Below are 22094 nucleotides of genomic sequence, written 5' to 3' on the forward strand. Positions count from 1 at the left end.
GCTAAATTTTTGTAATTTTGACTGTACTCTAACAAAAACTTTTACTTGAGCCCACTACTGCAGAATAATACTGCAGCAGTAAACCATAAATGAGAGAATGTCACCAAAATAAAACTTTTGCTGCAAAGAAAATCCGCCATTTACAACAACAAAACACAGTGCACACACAAGCATCTGCCAACAGCAAAATGTCACACAGACTTTAGGATAAAGACTATGCAATACTTCATAACGGTACTCTGTTTTTGATGAGTGTAACTTCACAACTGTTAACATTTCTAACAGGTCATGGAAAATTGCAAATGGTGGTTTGAGAAGCATTGCTTTCAAAGTAAGTTTCCTTTTATGTAAGACGAACTATGTATGAGAATGTACGATGAATTTCTTAAATCACAGAACATTTGATTCTCATTCAAAATTGAGAACCAGCTTTCAGGAAAATTTCGTACTCATAAGACCAGCCATTTATGCCATTATTTAAGTTTTTATTTGCACATTTGTATTTAACGTATGTTAAAGGGAAACACACTAAAAAGTGCCAAGGTTCAAGATCAGTTTTTCATAAATTACGGATTATACGATAAGATGGCAGAAAGTACAATTATCCTTAAAATCAATGTGAGGTCAGTTCTTGAGCAGTTTTGCACATAATTGGCTTGTCTATGGAAATGTAGTGCTTGATGGAACATGTATTCAGCCAGGTAACGCATGAAATGTTCTGTCCGCAACAATGAAATTTATAATTGTACTTTTTTTAGAAGCATTCGGTTGTTGCAATTTAAGCTATGCTCTTAGTATCCTGCTTAACCACTCAGCCAAAAATATTTGACATCCAATATTAAATGCCAAAGCTTTGCTTTTCTTGTAGCTATACAGTATGAAAGTTAATTTAAAACATTAATTTTTCCCATTTGTGTGTTCCCACTACTTAACAATGATGTTGCTATTGGCTGACTGCATCACGTGTTCTATATTCCAAATATCTGCTGTCATTGCCTGGCGAGATCATGTGAGATGATCAGTGATTCGATTCACTTTAGTCAACCAATCTAGATTTCAGTGCTTTGGAAGTTACTGAGCTTTATGTGGTGGAATTTGTATTTATACTTTCGTAATATGAAAACCCTTCTCATGAACCATGGACCTTGCCATTGGTGGGGAGGCTTGGGTGCCTCAGCGATATAGATAGCCGTACTGTAGGTGCAACCACAATGGAGGGGTATCTGTTAGAGAGGCCAGACAAACGTGTGGTTCCTGAGGAGGAGCAGCAGCCTTTTCAGTAGTTGCAGGGGCAACAGTCTGGATGATTGATCTGGCCTTGTAACACTAACCAAACCAGCCTTGCTGTGCTGGTACTGCGAACGGCTGAAAGCAAGGGGAAACTACAGCTGTAATTTTTCCTGAGGGCATGCAGCTTTACTGTATGGTTAAATGATGATGACTTCGTCTTGGATAAAATATTCCGGAGGTAAAATAGTCCCCCATTCGGATCTCCGGGCGGGGTTTCTTCAGGAGGATATCATTATCAGGAGAAAGAAAACGCATTCTGCAGATTGGAGCGTGGAATGTCAGATCCCTCAATCGGGCAGCTAAGTTAGAAAATTTAAAAAGGGAAATGGATAGGTTTAAGTTAGATACAGTGGGAATTAGTGATGTTCTGTGACAGGAGGAACAAGACTTCAGGTCAGGTGAATACAGGGTTATAAATACAAAATCAAATTGGGGTAATGCTGGAGTAGGTTAAATAATGGATAAAAAAATACGAGTATGGGTAAGGTACTACAAACAGCATAGTAAATGTCTGTGTCTGCCACAGTAGTACAAGTTTATATGTGAAGTAGCTCTGCAGATGACAAAGAGATTGATGAAATGTATGATGAGATGGAATGTGATAGTAGGAAAAGGAAGCGAAGGAAACGTAGTAAGTGAATTTGGAGTGGGGGTAAGAAATGAAAGAGGAAGCTGCCTGGTAGAATTATGCACAGAGCATAACTTAATCATAGGTAATATATGGTTCAAGAATCATGGAGAAAGGTTCTATACATGAAACAGGCCTGGAGATACTGGAAGGTTTCAGATAGATTATATAATGATAAGACAGAGATTTAGGAATCAGGTTTTAAATTGTAAGACATTTCCAGTGGCAGATGTGGACTCTTACCACAATCTATTGGTTATAAACTGTAGATTCAACCTGAAGAAACTGCAAAAAGGTGGGAATTTAAGGAGATGGGACCTGGATAAACTGTCTAAACCAGAGATTGTACAGAGTTTCAGGGAGAGCGTAAGGGAACAATTGACAGGAATGGGGGAAAGAAATACAGTAGAAGAAGAATGGGTAGCTTTGAGGGATGAAGTAGTGAAGGCAGCAGAGGATCAAGTAGGTAAAAAGACGAGGGCTAGTAGAAATCCTTGGGTAACAGAAGAAATATTGAATTTAATTGATGAAAGGAGAAAATGTAAAAATGCAGTAAATGAAGCAGGCAACAATGAATACAAAAATGAGATCAACAGGAAGTGCAAAATGGCTAAGCAGGGATAGCTACAGAACAAATGTAAAAATGTAGAGGCATATATCACAATTAAAGAGACCTTTGGAGAAAAGAGAACCACTTGTATGAATATCAAGAGCTCAGATGGAAGCTCAGTTCTACACAAAGAAGGAAAAGCAGAATGGTGGAAGGAGCATATAGAGGATCTATACAAGGGTGATGTACTTGAGGACAATATTATGGAAATGAAAGAGGATGTAGGTAAAGATGAAATGGGAGATACGATACTACGTGAAGAGTTTGACAGAGCACTGAAAGACCTAATTCGAAACAAGGCCCTGGGCTTAGACAACATTCCATTAGAACTACTGATAGCCTTGGGAGAGCCAGCCCAGACAAAACTCTACCATCTGGTGAGCAAGATGTATGAGACAGACAAAATACCCTCAGACTTCAAGAAGAATATAATAATTCCAATCCCAAAGAAAGCAGGTGTTGACAGATGATAAAATTACCGAACTATCAGTTTAATAAGTCATGGCTGCAAAATACTAACGCAAATTCTTTACAGATGAATGGAAAAACTGGTAGAAGTCAACCTTGGGGAAGATCAGTTTGAATTCCATAAAAATATTGGCACACGCGAGGCAATACTGACCCTACGAATTATCTTAGAATTTAGGTTAAGGAAAGGCAACCCTACATTGCTAGGAATTGTAGACAGAGAAAAAGTCCTTGACAATGTTGACTGGAATACTCTCTTTCAAATTCTTAAGGTGGCAGGTGTAAAATACTGGGAGTGAAAGGCTATTTGCAATTTGTACAGAAACCAAATGGCAGTTATAAGAGTCGAGGGGCATGAAAGGGAAGCAGTGGTTGGGAAGGGAGTGAGACAGGGTTGCAGCTTATCGCCGATGTTATTCAATCTGTATATTGAGCAAACAGTAAAGGAAACAAAAGAAAAATTCTGAGTAGCTATGAAAATCCATGGAGAATAAATAAAAACTTTGAGGTTCGCCGATGACTTTACAATTCTATCAGAGGCAGCAAAAGACTTGGAAGAGCAGTTGAATGGAATGGACAGTGTCTTGAAAGGAGGATATAAGATGAACATCAACAAAAGCAAAATGAGGCTAATGAAACATAGTCGAATTAAGTTGGTTGAGCTGAAGAAATTAAATTAGGAAATGAGATACTTAAAGTAGTAAATGAGGTTTGCTATTTGGGGAGCAAATAACTGATGATAGTCGAAGTAGAGAGGATATAAAATGTAGACTGGCAATGGCAAGGAAAGCATTTCTGAAGAAGAGAAATTTGTTAACATCGAGTATAGATTTAAGTGTCAGGGAGTCGTTTCTGAAAGTATTTGTATGGAGTGTAGCCATGTATGGAAGTGAAACATGGGCAGTAAATAGTTTGGACAAGAAGAGAATAGAAGCTTTCGAAATGTGGTTCTATAGAAGAATGCTGAATACATAACTAATGAGGAGGTATTGTATAGAATTGGGGAGAAGAGAAATTCATGGCACAACTTGACAAGAAGAAGGGTTCAGTTATTAGGACATGTTGTGAGGCATCAAGGGATCACCAATTTAGTATTGGAGGGCAGCATGGAGGGTAAAAATCGTAGAGGGAGACCAAGAAATAAATACACTAAGCAGATTCTGAAGAATGTACGTTGCAGTAGATACTGGGAGATGAAGGAGCTTGCAAAGGATAGAGTAGCATGGAGACTGCATCAAACCAGTCTCTGGACTGAGGACCACAACAACAATATGAAAACATTCAGTTTACATGTTGCCACATATGAAAGATCTTTTCAGAACGCAGTGCCTTTTGCTGGGTTTCATTTCCTTAAGTGCCAGGAAGTTCTATGCTGGCATATACAACCTTTGCCATTCAGAGGACTGATAAATTTTACAGCTCTGAGGGAAAGTATAGTATCGGAAAGTATAGCGTCACTTAATATGGAAAAAATGTACTCTCTCCTGGGGAATAATGTGTTTTTAACTGTGAAATCTATGAAAAATCCAGAAACTTGCCCCCCCCCCCCCTCCCCCCCCCCCGCTCCCCACCCCCCAGCTGGGTATACACCCTATCATCTCATTAGGGCATAATGGAATACTTTCTGTAATGGTAATTACACTTAGCAATTATTATATTTCTGCTTTGTTTCCCCAAGGAGTGTTCTTATAAAGCAAATACAGACTAAAAGGGCACTTGCAGAACACCATTTAGCAGTGCATTGTCTGGGGAACTAATTATTTCCTGATATCACATATGCACTCTTCATTTCAGAATTTGAATGCATCAAATTCTGGTAGAGGTATTCAGGGTGATCTACTTCTAAGTTTTCCTAGACATGTTCCTTAGTGATTTCTGATACTCAGAACTGATTTCCCTCCATTTTAATTAAGTATTTTTTGTTGTAATGGAATATAGAAGTAGTAATCAATTTTTCTATTGCAGGCAAGGACCATTTGAAGTGGACTGCAATCTCACTAAATCACTGGAAGAACAACTGGCACGAGAATTGGGTCAGAATGAGAGCTCTGATTCAGAAGATGAGAGTGATAATTTGCCAATGGAATGGGAAGCAGTAAGTTTCTTTAAAATGATTTGTCTTGTTTCCAAAAATATATAGCAACATTTCTCCTGATAATATAATATTTAATATTCTCCCATTACAGTGTTGTTTCAAATGTCAGGCTAATCATTCTGTATGCGTAGTGCTCATCTCGTGGCAATGTGAATGATTTCTTCAGCCAATTAACTGTAATCCTGAAAAGAGTCTCAGCTCCCAAAGCTAACATGATTATATGTGGAGACATGAATATTAATAGTGGTATTGAGGATAAAACTAATAATAGCTTCCTAAATATTTTGAGTGCATTTGGCATGGTACATATGGTAATCATTCCTACTGGGATATCATGAAATTCGGCATTAGTCTGAGACCCTGTACTTACAGGTATCAACAGGGAAAACAGTAAAGTATTTTTAATGATCTGGACCTATGTGAGCATTACTGTCAGATAAGAAAGGTAAAAACAGGCTTGGTAAAACCCAGAAAACTGCAGGCCTTGAAAAGTCTCTTTTGAGAGTGTAAAATAGATACTACTTACATTGTCAAATCAGTCCTGGGGTGAAGTGTGAATAGAAAACAAAGTAGATGCTAAATGCTAAGCTCTGTATGTTTTTGCATGGTTCATGGCCCTGGAGTCATCAGCAGCAGTCCATAGCATGTGCAGTAGTACATTGCAATCCTGTTGGTGCTAATTGTACAATAGGACCAACCTAATGAGGCAGTGTAGTTGTTAAGACACTGAATTCATATTCAGGAGGATGGAGTTCACTCTATCCAACCCTAACAATGTTCCAAACATGCTGTAAGTGTGTAGCGTCATCTGACGGTGAATCACTAGGTGATACGAAACTGATCATTGTTAATAAAAATTGAAGGATCGCGAAAGGCAACTAACTGCTAGCAGTAATTTTTTGAAACTTTTAAAAATGTATTTCTGTAAAAATCTTGAATGTCATGACCTCTGCATACTTAATATTGAAGAATATACGAGAACGTGATGGGTGTAAAAAAGCTAATTAACAACTGCCCCATAGAGATCATGTGACATATTATGTATTACGTATAGTATTTTCATATGATTTATTTTTATTGTAATCCTATTGCTGTATCCTATATTTGAATCCGCGCACCTGAAAAAGTCCTATACAGGCTGTGAGTTCAGCACACAACAAAAGCTTCTGGCTGGCTGGCTGGATAGGACTACACAAAGGATCAGAAGCATGAAATTCTGTCGGTCTGTGTTTAGAGTCCAAATCTGTTGTAATACTATTTGAAATCCAGACACAGTCTGAGGCTACAGCATAGACCATCAACAGAAAGACAGCATGCAGGGATGAATATGAGACTGTTGCTGTTGTTGTGTGGGCAACACTGTTTGCTCCATGTGATGACGTCATGTGATATGACGTGGTAAGGGAAGGCATGTCTCTGGCTCATTGCTCTTTACTTTTGGCTTGCTGTGGGTATGTGGCACTGCTGGTTGTGGTAGCAAATACATCATCTTACTGGCTGAGTTGTTGGGGATGCGGCCTCTCTCCCTCCCATCATCTGAGACAGCAAATATGATCAAAAACCATTAATTTTGTGCAGCTTCTGATGAGGGAGTTCACCATCTCAATGTGATGGATGGGCAGCTGGTCAAAGAGAGGAGACTGTGGGTCTGTGAGAGTTCTCCATCAGAAAGTGGTCAGTGCCATCATTTGTCAAGCTGGGCGGCATTTGTGGAGTGCTGTCTGTATATGCCAGAGCAAACTGTTTTCGAGATGGTGCAGGGGACAACTCCATGATCCACACCAATTAGTGACAAAGATTACATATTTCATGCCATGGCTGCGGCTGCAGAAGTTTTGGGAGGGAAGATGGAGGGGGGAGGGAGAGGAGCAGGAGCAGGAGGCTGCAGGTGGCGCATTTGTGGTCTCTGCTGCAGTTTGTTACGGTCATCTGGCCTTGCCAAAGTCCAACACCACAGCTTATTTTGGTGGATCACCAGTAGATTCCATCAGATCACCATTGTAAATACAGCAGCTCTGATTTCCTATGTTGGTAGCATAAACATTCCAGATGTTGTTTGAACATCTGTGTCCATATTGGTTCTCCCTTATGGAAGGGCGAAGGAGGTCGGCTGTTTCCATAAGGGAGACCCAATATGGGCACAGATGTTCAGACAGCATCTGGTATGTTTCTGTTACCATGGCAAGCCCTTAACTGCTCTTTGATATGTATGCCACCCTGTCCCATATACTTCTACCTTTTTTTATTTATTTCTCAGCTCTGGCATTGGTATTGCTTTCAGTACACCAATTTTACTATCCCACATATTTTGATAATTCAGTCAAATTACGGGCTGACATTACTAGCTCCAAATGACCCATCTCATGACTGAGGACTGATGACCTCATCACCCCCTGTCAATCAACCAACTTGGCCCGCGGGAGATCTTTAATCACAAACACCTGTGCTTTAATCATAATTTGTGTTGTTACGTGTGGAGACTTTAAGAATTAATTTCAGTTAGTTGATAAGAGGACCTGCAAAGCCCACATGAACTCGGCCCCAAGTTTAGCAGTGGTATGAAAACTGAACAGCTCCCGTAGACTGTGTAAAGATTTTAAAGCTATAAATTTCCAGTAGTAGTTGACACTTATCTGATACCACATTCCAAGGACCACTTTTCAAAATTAAAATGGCAATTGCCAGACATTCAGAATTTGCAGCATAGTCATCAGCAGAAAGGCATATGGTACATGTCTGGTAACCATGCAGTGATGAATTTGAGATTGAGTTTGCTGTGCTGACCGCTTTATTCCACTATGGAGGCCACAATGTAATACCACATGACATGATATGGTGAAGGAAGACATGTCTCCAGCTTGTTACTATTTACTCCCTGCTTCCTGCGAGTATGTGGTGCTGCTGATTGTGGGAGGGAGTACTTATGTCTGGCTTAATATCTTTGTTACCATTGCAAAACAGAGCAATAACTGCAGATCTTTGGTAGACGATAAATATAAAGCTTTGGAAACATCAAAACCCACAGGGTTCAGTCTTGGCTTCCCATATTATTGTTCTTGTGTATTAATGACTTGCCACTATATAGTCATGAAGAGGCAAAGCTAGTTCTATTTGCTGATAATACAAGTATAGTATTCACACCCAAAAACCAAGAATTAGCTGAGGAAATTGTAAATAATGTCTTTAAAAAAAATAATTAAGTGTTTCTCTGCAAAGAGGCTCTCACTAAATTTTGAATGAACACATTATATACAGTTCTGTACAGTAAATGGCATTACACCAGTGATAAATATAGATTTCGAACAGAAGTCTGTTGCTAAAGCAGAATATTCAAAATTTCTGGGTATGTATTGATGAGAAATTGAATTGGAAAAAGCACATTGATGACCTGCTGAAATGTTTAGATTCGGTTATTTATGCTATTTTATGAGGGTTACTGCAAATTTTGGTGATAAACATATCAGTAAATTAGCCTACTATGTCTATTTTCATTCACTGCTTTCTTATGGCTTCATATGTCGGAGTAATTCACCATTAAGAGAAAAAGTATTAATTGCACAAATCGTCTAATCAGAATAATAGCTGGAGCCCACCCAAGATCATCTTGCAGACATTTATTTAAGAAACTCGAGATATTCACAGTACCTTCGCAGTACATATATTCACTTAGGAAATTTTTTATCGATAACCCATCTCAGTTCAAAAATAACAGTAAAGTGCACAGCTATAACACTAGAAGAAAAGATAATTTTCACTATGTGTGGTTAAATCTGACTTTGGCGCAGGAAGGTGGGAATTATGTTGCCACAAAAGTCTTTGGTCATTTACCAAATAGCATTAAAAGGTCCGACATAGCTTATCAGCATTTAAAAACAGATTGAAAGAATTTGTGAATGACAACTCCTTCTACTCAAAAGATAAGTTTTTAGAAATGAAGTAGTAATTTTGTTTGTGTGTTTGTGTGTGTGTGTGTGTGTGTGTGTGTGTGTGTGTGCGCGCGCGCGCGCGTAACAAAATCTTATGTGAAACTGACATGCTCTGCATCGATAGGAAATGTCGTATTCATGGTCTTTGGGACAAGTATTCACGTAATGTAATGTTTTCAGAAACAAGTAGTTAAGTCTTAAGATTGATTTTATTCCTGGCATATACGCTATGTCAGCACAGTAACTACAGTGTCAGTTTGAACTAACAACTGTAAACAACAGATGTGCATTTGACCAGGTAGTGGATGTGGGGCTGTAGTATGTCAGTTTGTTGTGTCTTAAGTCACACTAGGGCAACGAACTGAACATCTCTAAATCAAGAGGCAAAGATATTATCCAGAATGTTTTGAAGAATAGGGGAGTGTGTACAGTGTGTGTCCTGCATACCTTGATTCCTGAGTGAAAAGGATGACACATTGATGCCTGCCCTGACTTGATTGAAATGAAAAACACAGACAATTCTTTTCTGGAAAAATTAATTACAGGAAATAACACTTTGTCTTCTCCACACAAAACTACCACTAAAGGGTGAAGTGGAGAATGCATCTCCAATGGTTTGCCGAAAACAAAGAAGGTGCTAATGTGATGTGTGAGTTGGACGCCATTCCAAAGCAGGACATTTGTGACAGTTTCACACTATTTTATGAACTTTGTGTTTTGTACCCAAGTGGGTAGGCTAAGCTGAACACCTAAAGCATTAAAACTATCATCTTAGCTTTTCTCGATTTGTATTAATCCAATCTCAAAAAGTTTTTGAACTGATAATATAAATATGAAATATTTTTTCCTGAAACAAATAGTCAAACAGTATAAATATGAAATGATGTCTTCATCAAAAAATATAATTAATTCGCTTAACAGCATGGGTAGTTTACTAATCATCAATATTGCTATGACATTTCTGATGGAACCCCAACCCAGAACCATTTGGAGAATTACTGCATTCATTTGTTGTCAGTGTGCTTGCCAATTCTGAATACCTTGTACACCTCTTCCTCATGACTTGCTTCCTAGCTTCCTACTTTCCTCATGAGGTCTCTTTCTCATAGTTCCTGGGATCACGCTTGCAGGATACACTTCTTCAGCTATCCATAGTCTGTATTCATACGTCAAAATTTTTCTTCCCGGGTGTTTGTTATATAGGTAATTGAAACTCGTCTTTAAAAAAAAAAAATAAAAAGAAAATAAAAACAAAACAGAAAGAGCTTCATCTTCGGCACCATCAAGCTTTCCCTTGTTCACGAGCACATACATCAAAACCATGCACATCATGATTGTATATTTGTGGCTTCTTTCCTTTACAAATTGTCTAAATAGCAATCATCGCTTCAGTATGTGACAGATTCTTCTATATGTAGGCCAGTTTGAAAGTAATACACTTGGCACATTCATATTGTTCTGCATGCAATTCAAACAATTTTGGATAGTGAGTACCTAATACACCAGATGTTTCAAAATGAAATTCAGGGTTTTAAGACCTTGTAGCATTTATTACATTCAACTTACAAGTATAAAAGATACATCAAAGGAAAGAGCAGCTCAAACACTTCTTTTTACAAATGTTAATTGCGAACACTATTCGTCACATAGCACACAGTGAGTCAATATGCGAGTTTTTCCCAAAACTACATCAGGGTGCCTGGAGTAATTGTTGCAACAACAATTACGGATCAGTTTCATAAATCAGATAGATCAGCTGGTAGCAGAGGCACATTAACACATGATTCATTACGAACCCCCAGAGGCAAAAATTTATGTTGTCAGATCAGGTGAACATAGAGGCCATGCGAAACAAGGTCTGTCATCGAGTCCCTTTTGGCCAATCCAACAATCGGGTACAGTGCAGGATGTATACGCCCTGGGAAATCCGAAGAAAATGTCAGATCACCTCCTTTGCTGACATAAGCTTCCTTTTATGGAATTAGCATTTATCAAAAGTTGATTCCAGATGTAGATGTTTCACTAAAAGAAAAAGTGAGTGAGGGAACAGTGGAATTGTAACATTTATGTACCATTACAAATTGTTGAGAAAGTTTGGCTAGTTCTTGCCTCCAGGAGGCATACCATCCAATAATTTATATATTATTACAGCCTTCTATCTGAAGACTACCGTAGCCTTCCTTTAGTCAAGTTGTGCCTCAAATTTCTTTTTACTCTGATTCAATTCAGTATCTCCTCATTAGTTATTAGTGTACCATTTAATCTTCAGCGCCACATTTCAAAGCTTCTACTGTACTGTCTGAACTGTGTCATCCATGTTTCACTTCAATATAAGGCTAACTCCAGACAAGTACTTTCAGAAAAGATTTCCTAATAATTAAATTTATATTTGATGATAACAAATTCCACCTTTTCAAAAATGCTTTACTTGCTGCATTTTATATTCTCTCTACTTCAGCATCATAAGTTATTTCACAGTCCAAATAGCAAAACTTACCTACTGCTTTTAGTGTCACATTTCTTAATTTAATTTCCCAGTGTCATCTGATTTAATTCAGCTATATTTCATTATCCTTGTTTTATTTTGGTCAATATTCATCCTATAACCTCTTTTAGGACTTTTCATTCCATTCAACTGCTCTTCAGAGTTCACTTCTGTCTATGACAGAAGTACAATGTCATCAGCAAACCTCAAAGTTCTTATTTCCTCATCCTGAACTTTAGCTTCTCCTCCAATTGTTTCTTTGCTTAGTGTACGGATTGAATAACACCAGAAATATTCAAACCCCCTCTTACTCTCATCTCAACTATGCTGTTGGTTCCCATCTATGTCTTTCTTGTAACTGTAGTATGATTTCTGTACGAGTTGTAGATAATGTTTCACTCCCTGCATTTCATCCTTGCTGCCTTCAGAATTTCAAAGAGTGTATTCCATCAAGTAATGTGTATAGTAGCTTTTAAACATAAACACCATTTGAGGAGTACGCCATAGGATAATTCTGACTGGCTCTATGCTGCCTACAAAGCAGTACAAGGACTGACATTTGATCAGCATTTCACTAATCCCTCAGCCATTATTGCCAGTAGGTGAATCCTAATTATACTGCTGCTTCTTTATTCAAGCAGCTCCTCATTTGTCCGAATGAGGTTGTTGTACCCAACTATACTCATACATTTCAGAAGTCTGCATTCCTTCATCAGAGAGGAAAGAAGAATTGATTGGGTTAGGTTGGAAATGTGGGAGGGGGGGGGGGGGGGGGATCACTCAGGCCCTATACCCTATGTTAAGGACCTCACCATTTGTAAGGAAGAGTGAAGGGAAATGTTTTGAAACGAGGGGAGGAAGGAGATTGCTCCTTGAAATGTATGTGCATTTTATACAATTCTGTACTTTGTGGTTTGCTTGTCATACTTGTTATCCTGTTTATATTTATTCCTATGACTGGTAATTGAGGGAATGCAATTAACAAATTATTTTGCTGAAAGAAATAGTGATGTACTGTTGATATGTCAACATCATAGTCTTTGAACTTCTGCAGTTATGCTCTTTACAATGCATGTCAATTTTGGTTTTATATGTTCTTTTGTTCATGTATTTCCTTCATGTGGTAAGACATATGTTAAACTCAGCTTGTAATTGTTCCTGATTAAGCTAGAACAGATTTATTGTGGCTCATTTTCTACTGCTTCAGAGGACTGAGCCTCTACTAGCAAGCATATTAGTTTTCCGTCTGTATTGTTAAATGTATTATTGCAGTAATTTCTGTTATTGTTTATGTTTCTGTGTCTATTTCCTGAATTGCTACAATCATGCCCATTGTGTACCCTTTTTCCTCCATTCATGGCACTCTCTCTAGTGGCACAAGATCCTCTGTTAACATTACTCTGTTGATTATTATTATTATTATTATTGGTCTTGCTGCCTGTGTGCCATCTTTGTGATCGCCTTTCCACTGTGTCCACGCATTCTAGATATTCCAATAAGTTGTTCACTTTTTCCCAGTCCTTCCCCAGCAATTTGTCCCGTACATGCCATGGTACCGTATTTACTCGAATCTAAGCCGCACTCAAATCTAAGCCGCATCTGAAAAATGATACTCGAAATCAAGGGAAAAAAAAAAAATCCCGAATCTAAGCCGCACCTGAAATTTGAGACTCGAAATTCAAGGGGAGAGATAAGTTACACACCGCACCTCCAAACCTAAACAAAGTTGGTCCATTGTAATATGAGACACAATGTAGGTCGAATGAATGGACGATACAGCTACAGTAGTTTGGGTCGAGTCGTAAGCCTAGCAGTTAATCTTTACCAAGTAGCCATTGCTGTGCGTCAGAAGCTCTGTCCGTATTTATACGGCTACCCTTCCTTTTTCGCGTGCTTCGTCTGGTTTGAATTGATTGCTTATTTTTCTTTGATCTGACAAGTGCCGTTCTATTTGCGGTGTTTACATCACTCTAAGCTGAAAATGCATTATTGTACTGTGTTATGCATTTTTTGTTGCATTCTGATAATGAGTGGTTACGGCCTGTCGCCGCTCGCGGCATGGCTTGCTTTTGTCCACGCTACCGCTTCTTACAATAAAAAAAGAGAGGAATTGTCTCATTAGCGAAACAATGGCAAGAGACTGCTATTTGTTGTTACTTACACTGCTGCTTTCTTTGATAATGATAAACGAGAACCAAATAATAGACTGCAAATGGTAGAAGATGTGAACAAGAGTTTAGCGAAAATCTTTGCAGATGCCTCTTTAGTACATTACCTTCTGCATAGAAATTAGTCATCTTAGATTTAAAAATCTAGTCAGTTGCCGTGCTTCATCTCTGACTCTATCACTATTTGGCATAAGAATAATACGAATATAAACATGACAAGATATGTATATTCTTTCGCGTTTGCTGTTGTCTCACTCTAGTTTCGTAGTTTATTAGGCAGACAGGATTTAAATGAGATAGCAGCAAACACGAAGGAATACATGGCAAAATGTTTACATTCGTATTATTCTTATGGTGAAGAGAATACTGCATGTGATTCACAATTCATAAAAGTTCCTATTAGCAACCATTACTTGTCAAAGGTAAGAAAAAATTCAGAACGTAGAGTTGGCCATGTTGACAAACATCCCAAACAGTCTAGCCAGTCTCGGAGCGTAGAAAAAAGCTCGTCCTCCACCTTTTTTTAAATTTATTTACTGACGCAGAGGTTTTGGCACCAATATTTATCTTTGTGCCTGCAAAGATGCCTGTGTAGCGCTACATATATTCGACGGCAGAAGTTAGTTGTGGCCGCACCTACCAACATTTTTCAGAACGTCCGCTTACTTTGCTCTCGATTCTAAGCCGCAAGCGGTTTTTTGGATTACAAAAACCGGAAAAAAAGTGCGGCTTAGATTCGAGTAAATACGGTAATCAGCTAGTTGACCGCTTCTAATAAATGTTGCTCTCTTATCAGATCTTGTAGACACACAGATTTGTTAAGGTGCCATTTTACAAATCTGTATAACCATTCAGTGAACTACTGTTTTATGGTTTTGATCCTAAAAGCTCTAATTTCAATTTCTTTTGGACTCCCTCATTCCAATACTTACACTTAAATACTGTTTTGAAATTGTTGTAACTTGAGAATTCTTATAGCTTTTAACATATCCCATTGTGCAGCATCATGCGTCAAATGGCTTATCATAAATCGTATGTTATTAAAATCTGACCAGGAATCACGTAACATGCCCTTAAGTGACTTTAGAAATAAAATGGGGTGAATATCACACAGAGGTGGAAACTTGGGGAATTTGTGATTTAATTCCTTGCTTAATGTTGTGGTGAAGTCATCACAGTTATTAGTTACTGTCTTGTTCTTTAATAACAAATCTTCTACCTCTTTTCTTGGTTCTTTCTTTGCTCCTCCGAGCTCAAAGAATTATTACGTATTACTTCATTTGTGTTTGAACTTAAAATATCACTGTTGTGAACTGTTGGTGTTCCCAACTCTGCAGATTAGCCTTTGTAGAGGTAGATTCTGTACTAGGTGCATCCTTAATAAATTCAAGCTTTTGTATCCTTTGTTCCAATTTGTTAATTATTAGGACAAAGCATCAATATTTTTGTTAGTGTAAGTATGTAACATTGTTTTACTATTCATCAGCTCTTTTTCTAATATTCAGCATAACCCCGCTTTTACTTTCCCGGAATTAATGTTTTCCTGCCGTTTATGACGTTTTTTGTTCCCGTCAAAGTTCCTATGTCCACAATGTTAATTTGCACCCAATTTTGCATCAACATATTTATAATTTTCCAGCAATTTACGCATTATGAAAAAATGTTCATGGAGAGAGAAAATACTGTCCAGCAGTATTTACAAATTACATGGTAAAGTTTCTTGACACCAGGGCTGAGTACTCAGCTGATTTGACCTGGTAAACATGTAGAAGTTCGAACAATCCGTGCCATATCTCCCACTGCTGCCAAGCTCTACTTGGCATGGTGGCTGATGGGAGTAACTAGGTTTGTTTGAATAAAGATATCATGACCAATGAAAAACATTTCCAAACTGTCTCTACTGCGCAAACACAGTTTCGTGATTGTTGTGATCATGATGTCACTTTTGTCGAACCATATTTAGTGTGTTTCGATGTTCGGCCATTTGTAGCACTAGTTGTCACCGTCATTCACTTCGTGTTGCTCAGATAATTTTAGTTTAAACACAGCACTGGCTACATACCTTTTTCATGCTGAGCAAAACTTGTTTCGAAAATATATTCTCGTTGTCAAATGCAGTATTTATGTATATGTTTTGTGGTGTTATGTAAACGAACAATGTGAGTGATAGTTTGCTTGTGTGTGATTTTCCACATAACTGAGGAGCCACAGTACCTGATAACCTCAAAAAGATGACTATGTTGAAGAGACGCAGCATAACACATATTCAGACACCACACAAAATACTTATGTACATAATTGCACTTAACAATGAGAAAAAAAATTCTCGAAATGCGTCATGCTAAGAATGAAAAAATTCGTAACTGGCAGTATTTCTTTATTTAAATTATGAATGGCAGCTGCAGATTTTCAAAAACGTTGATTATGACGTATGAAATTGAGTCGAACATTCCTACTTCCAAGACGGTTATCAGTTCCAGTTGCGTCAATGGTTTTTATTAGATAATAAACAAGCCCCTGACATGTCTTTTGATGCCTTTTATCTGCATATATCATACATCAGGTCGAAGATGCAGGAGGGTATCCTATACGTAACTTTTACAGCTTAAAATGTTATTTCTCACATTTTCCTGCATTTTGCACTTACTTTTTTTAAAAAGCCCCCTGAAAAGTGTAAAAGTGGGTTTTCACTGCATCTCAGTTCTCTGCGCTAATTTGTCATTTTCTGCTTTGATATTGTGTACTTGCTCTAAGGTACTGTCTTGTTTAGTTTCCTCTATTTTCAAGCACCTATTTATTTCAAAACATGATCAAAACCTCTGTTCCATTTTGTTTCCAACGTATCTATTCTACCCGTAACTTGGGCAATGAACACTTCAAATTGTTTTTCTAAATTAGTGAGTCTGTTGTCAGTTTGCATCAATCTGTTTTCTACTTGTGTGAACTTGTCATCTGTATGCATAACTGTTGTATTCAACTCAGCCAGCTATAGTAAAACGGATTGCATTAACTCTTCCATAGTCATGCTGTTATCTATGTGTGCCATCATATTATTTCCAAACTAAAACAAATTTGTATTTATCTCATTTAATGTAGCTATACTGAACTATATATAACGTAAGGTGTCTTAATTGTGGGGAATGGGTGTAGGTATATTCACTGTAATGGTATGGTTTTTCATTTACTATTTGTAATAGTAAGGTTCTCATAATAATAGAACATTTGAATGTCACAGTGACCTGATAGTAAGAAACTGTATTCACAGAAGTTGTTGCAACCAAATTACTGCACCAGTATTTCACTTTGGTCTTTATATACACATGATCACACCACTGCACTTTTAAAAGAAGAACCCATGGCATTTTGTGACTCGTGGATGGTTGCAAAGATAATTGCTGTTTGGTGTCATCTGCTACTGTTGATATCAGCATGCTGTTTCGTGGTGGTTTGTCGAACGGCAACCTGACAGATAGATGCCGAACTTCTGTGCGCTGAACAACACCTAGGGCCATTCATTGTGGGTGCTCCGATTACCCATATAATGGTAGCTGTAGTCAGGGTAGTTGTAATTCTGTGGTTCTTTAGTTGCTTACTGACTGAATTCCAATCGTGATGTTATATTTATATTCTTCCATCGACTGAAATTCCATTATATGGAAAAACCAAATATCTTCAATATTTCGTGGCCCTGTCAGCAACTGTATAAATATTAATTTTAATAATAACAGTCGCAGTTGCATTGTTTACCTAGGTTTCAGTCGGGATAACCCAACCTTCTTCAGAATAACAGTATCTATCGTTTGTCCATAGTGGACATTGTCAAGCTAAAACTACAAATCCATAAATTATCGTCAGACTGTAAAACTTATCTGGCAGTGCCTTGGCCCAACTTCGTGACCGCGATGCGGCAGCCACGAGTGCTGTACTGGAACTCGTACAGCACTCAAGGCTGCCGCATTGCGGTCATGAAGTGGGGCCAAGGTAGTGCCAGGTAAGTTTTACAGTCTGACGATAATTTATGGATTTGTAGTTTTAGCTTGACAATATGGACAAACGATAGATACTGTTGTTCTGAAGAAGGTTGGGTTATCCCGACTCAAACCTAGGTAAATTCTAGGTAAACGATGCAACTGCGGCTGTTTGTTATTAAAATTAAAAATCAAATACATTGTTTAATTTTTCAAGTCCCCTTCGTGTGCTTTTGACTGTACTTATTCTTAATGCTTCAGTGTCATAGAATTCTTTGTATTGGCTCTTCAATAGCAACTTTAGTATTGTTTAGTATTGCCTGTTACCAACACCTGTTACTTTGTTAAAATCATTACTTCTGGAAAGCAGAATGTACATTTCGACTGTTTCTGTATTGCCTACTTAATAGTGGCTTCTTGTCTTAGCACTATTAATTTTCATGCTCAGGTCTTCTTGTTGTGGTGGTCTTCAGTCCGGAGACTGGTTTGATGCAGCTGTCCATGATACTCTATCCTGTGCAAGCTTCTTCATCTCCCAGTAACTACTGCAGTGTACATCTTTCTGAATCTCCTTAGTGTATTCATCCCTGACTCCCTCTGTGATCTTTACCATCCATACTTTCCTCCAGTACTAAATTGGTGATCCCTTGATACCACAAAACATGTCCTACCAACTCATCCCTTCTTCCAGTTAAGTTGTGCTACAAATTTCTTTTCTACCCAATTCTATTCAGTACCTCCTCATTAGTTATGTGATCTACCCATCTAATATTCAGCATTTTTCTGTAGCATGACATTTCAAAAGCTTCTATTCTCTTCTTGTTTTTTAACTATGTATCGCCCATGTTTCACTTTCATACATAGCTACAATCCATGCAAATACTTTCAGGAAAGACTTCCTGACACTTAAATCTATAATTGATGTTAACAGATTTCTCTTCATATCCTCTCTACTTTGACCATCATCAGTTATTTTGCTTTCCAAATAGCAAAACATATTTACTACTTTAAGTGTCTCATTTCCTAATCTAATTCCCTCAGCATCACCCAATTTAATTCGACTACACTCCATTATCCTCGTTTTGCTTTTGTTGATGTTCATCTTATATCCTCCTCTCAAGACACTGTCCAATCCATTCAACTGCTCTTCCAAGTCCTTTGCTGTCTCTAATAAAATTACAATGTCATCGGGAAAGTTTTTATTACTTCACCATGGATTTTAATTCCTACTCCAAATTCTTCTTTTGTTTCCTTTACTGCTTGCTCAATATACAGATTGAATAACATTGGGGATATGGTACAACCCTGTCTCACTCCGTCCCCAATGACTGCTTCCCTTTCACACCCCTGTACTCTCATAACTGCCTTCTGGTATCTGTACAAATTGTAAATAGCCTTTTGCTCCCTGTATTTGATCTGTGCCACCTTCAGAAACTGAAAGAGAGTATATCAGTCAACATTATCACAAGCTTTCTCTAAGCCCACAAATGCTAGAAATATAGGTTTGCCTTTCCTTAATCTATCTTCTAAGATAAGTCATAGGGTCAGTATTGCCTCGCGTGTTCGAAAATTTCTATGGAATCCAAACTGATCTACCCAAGGTCGGCTTCTACCAGTTTCTCAATTTGTCTGTAAAGAATTCGTGTTCGTATTTTGCAGCCGTGTCATTAAACTGATAGTTTGGTAATTTTCACACCTGTCAACATCTGCTTTCTTTGGGATTGGAATTATTACATTTTCTGTGAAGTATTTCGCCTGTCTCGTGCTTCTTGCTCACCATATGGAAGAGTTTTGTTGTCGCTGGCTCTCCCAAGGCTATCAGTAGTTCTAGTGGAATATTGTCTACTCCTGGGATCTTGTTTCGAGTTAAGTCTTTCAATGCCCTATCAAATTCTTCTCACAGTGTCATATCTCCCATTTTATCTTCGTCTATGTCCTCTTCCATTTCCATAATATTGCCCTCAAGTGCATCTCCCTTGTGCAGACCCTCTGTGTACTCCTTCCACTTCTCTGCTTTCCCTACTTTTCTTAGAACTGGTTTTCCATCTTAGCTCTTGATATTCATACAGGTGGTTCTCTTTTCTCCAAAGGTGTCTTAATTTTCCTGTAGGCAGTATCTATCTTACCCCTAGTATTACATGCCTCTACATTCTTACATTTGCCCTCTAGCCATCCCTGCTTAGCCATTTTGCACTTCCTGTTGATCTCATTTGTATATTCGTTTTGCCTGCTTCATTTACTGCATTTTTATATTTTCTTCTTTCATCAATTAAATTCAATCTCTCTTCTGTTACCCAAGGATTTCTACTTGCCCTCGTCTTTTTACCAACTTGATCCTCTGCTGCCTTCACTATTTCGTCTCTCAAAGCTACCCATTCTTCTTCTACTGTATTTCTTTACTCCGTTCACGTCAGTCGTTCCCTAATGCTCGAGGGATATCTGTTGAGAGGCCAGACAACGTGTGGTTCCTGAAGAGGGGCAGCAGCCTTTTCAGTTGTTGCAGGGGTGACAGTCTGGATGACTGACTGATCTGGCCTTGTAACATTAACCAAAACGACCTTGCTCTGCTGGTATTGCGAACAGCTGAAAGCAAGGGGAAAGTACAACCGTAATTTTTCCCAAGGGCATGCACCTTTACTGTATGGTTAAATGATGATGGCTTCCTCTTGGGTAAAATATTCCAGATGTAAAATAGTCCCCGATTAAGATCTCCGGGCAGGGACTACTCAAGAGGACATCGTTATCAGGAGAAAGAAAACTGGCTTTCTACGGATTGGAGGTTGGAATGTCAGATCCTTTAATTGGGCAGTTAGGTTAGAAAATTTTTAAAGGGAAGACTTCTGGTCAGGTGAATATAGGGTTATAAATACTAAATTCAATACGGGTAATGTGGGAGTAGATTTAATAATGAATAAAAAAAATAGGAGCTTGGGTAAGCTACTACGAACAGCTTAGTGAACGCATTATTGCAGCCAAGATAGATACGAAGCCCACTCCTGCCACAGTAGTAAAAGTTTATGTGACAACTATCTCCACAAATGATGGAGAGATTGAAGAAATGTATGATGTGATGAAAAAAATTATGCAGATAGTGAAGGGAGACAAAAATTTAATAGTCATGGGGGACTGGAATTCGATAGTAGGAAGAAGAAGAGAAGGAAAAGTAATAGGAGAATATGGAATGGGTGTAAAGAATGAAAGAAGAAGCTACCTGGTTGAATTTTGCACAGAGAATAACTTAATCATAGCCAACACTTGGTTTAAGAATCATGAAAGATAGTTGTATGCATGGAAGAGGCCTGGAGACTCTGGAAGGTTTCAAATAGATTATATAATGGTAAGACAAAGATTTAGGAACCAGGTTTTAAATCGTAAGACATTTCCATGGGCAGATGTGAACTCGAACCACAATATATTGGTTATGAACTGTAGATAAAAACTGAAGAAACTGCAAAAAGGTGGGAATTTAAGGAGATGGGACCTGGATAAACTGAAAGAACCATAGGTCTTTCTTATTTATATGAAATCTTACAACTCAATTTTCAGTTTGATGTACCGATATTACTTAATCGTCTTCCAGTTTGTTTCACACAAGGGTCGCCATGTGCGAGGGTTCATTTATATTTTAAGTTACCTCATTGTGATCTTGAAGTCGGAGTAGTCCACTAACCCCCATTGTGTTAAATATTCTTCTTACTGGTAGAATAATGTAATTTTTACTAAAAACCTTGACTTTGCAATTCCAATCTTTTAAGGCTTTTATTGTGCCTTTAAATGCAACACATAATAGATGGTAAGTATCTTATTACAGGAGACCTTCTGTGTAACAAATAACAAACTTTTATTTAATTAAACTTTATAATGATTATATTGGATAACAAAAATGAAAATAAATACTAATATAGCTTGTTCATTTATATTCAAAATTAGTACATGATTTTACTTCCACTCAACAAAATTATTTATTTCCAAACTTTGCCTGCAAAAAATCTGGAAAATCTCGTACCGTCACAATAAGCCACATTAGTAAACACAAATAAAGAAAATACGAAGGCAGAGTGATATGAAAATATGAACTGCAGTGCTTTGCTTTTATGGTCCTATTGGAGACGATATATTCTTACCTGAAGATTTTAAGATGGTGGACAGCGCAGTGCAACATATTTAGAACGCTCTTATGAAGATCGGAAAAGTGGCAGAAGGAGGAGGATATATGAAGAAGGAAACAAAGAATGAATTACTAGAGGCAGTGAGTAAAATAATTAAATGCTTAGAATCTTTGAAAAACGAAACAAAAGCAAAGTAGGAGGAGAGTAGAATTCTACGAGAGAGGTTAGGAACATCCAACAAGAGGAGACGAGCGAGGAAGAAAACAGCTGCACTGCCAGACAACTAGTGACATCTATTGGAGAAACACAGGAAACAGCACATAGTGGACAGAGGACTGCTGGGCACC

General features: G+C 38.0%; 1 protein-coding gene across 1 annotated transcript in view; it reads left to right on the forward strand.

Annotated features, from left to right (window-relative positions):
• The window catches only part of LOC126187503 (beclin 1-associated autophagy-related key regulator), a 116299-nt gene that overhangs the window by 86859 nt on the left and 7346 nt on the right, over nucleotides 1-22094 (forward strand). The window contains exon 8 of the mRNA XM_049928621.1: nucleotides 4962-5091. Coding sequence (XP_049784578.1) covers nucleotides 4962-5091 — 130 coding nt within the window. The remainder of the gene's footprint in view (nucleotides 1-4961; nucleotides 5092-22094) is intronic.

This window comes from Schistocerca cancellata, chromosome 5 (genome assembly GCF_023864275.1).
Source record: "Schistocerca cancellata isolate TAMUIC-IGC-003103 chromosome 5, iqSchCanc2.1, whole genome shotgun sequence".
Classification (NCBI taxonomy): domain Eukaryota; kingdom Metazoa; phylum Arthropoda; class Insecta; order Orthoptera; family Acrididae; genus Schistocerca; species Schistocerca cancellata.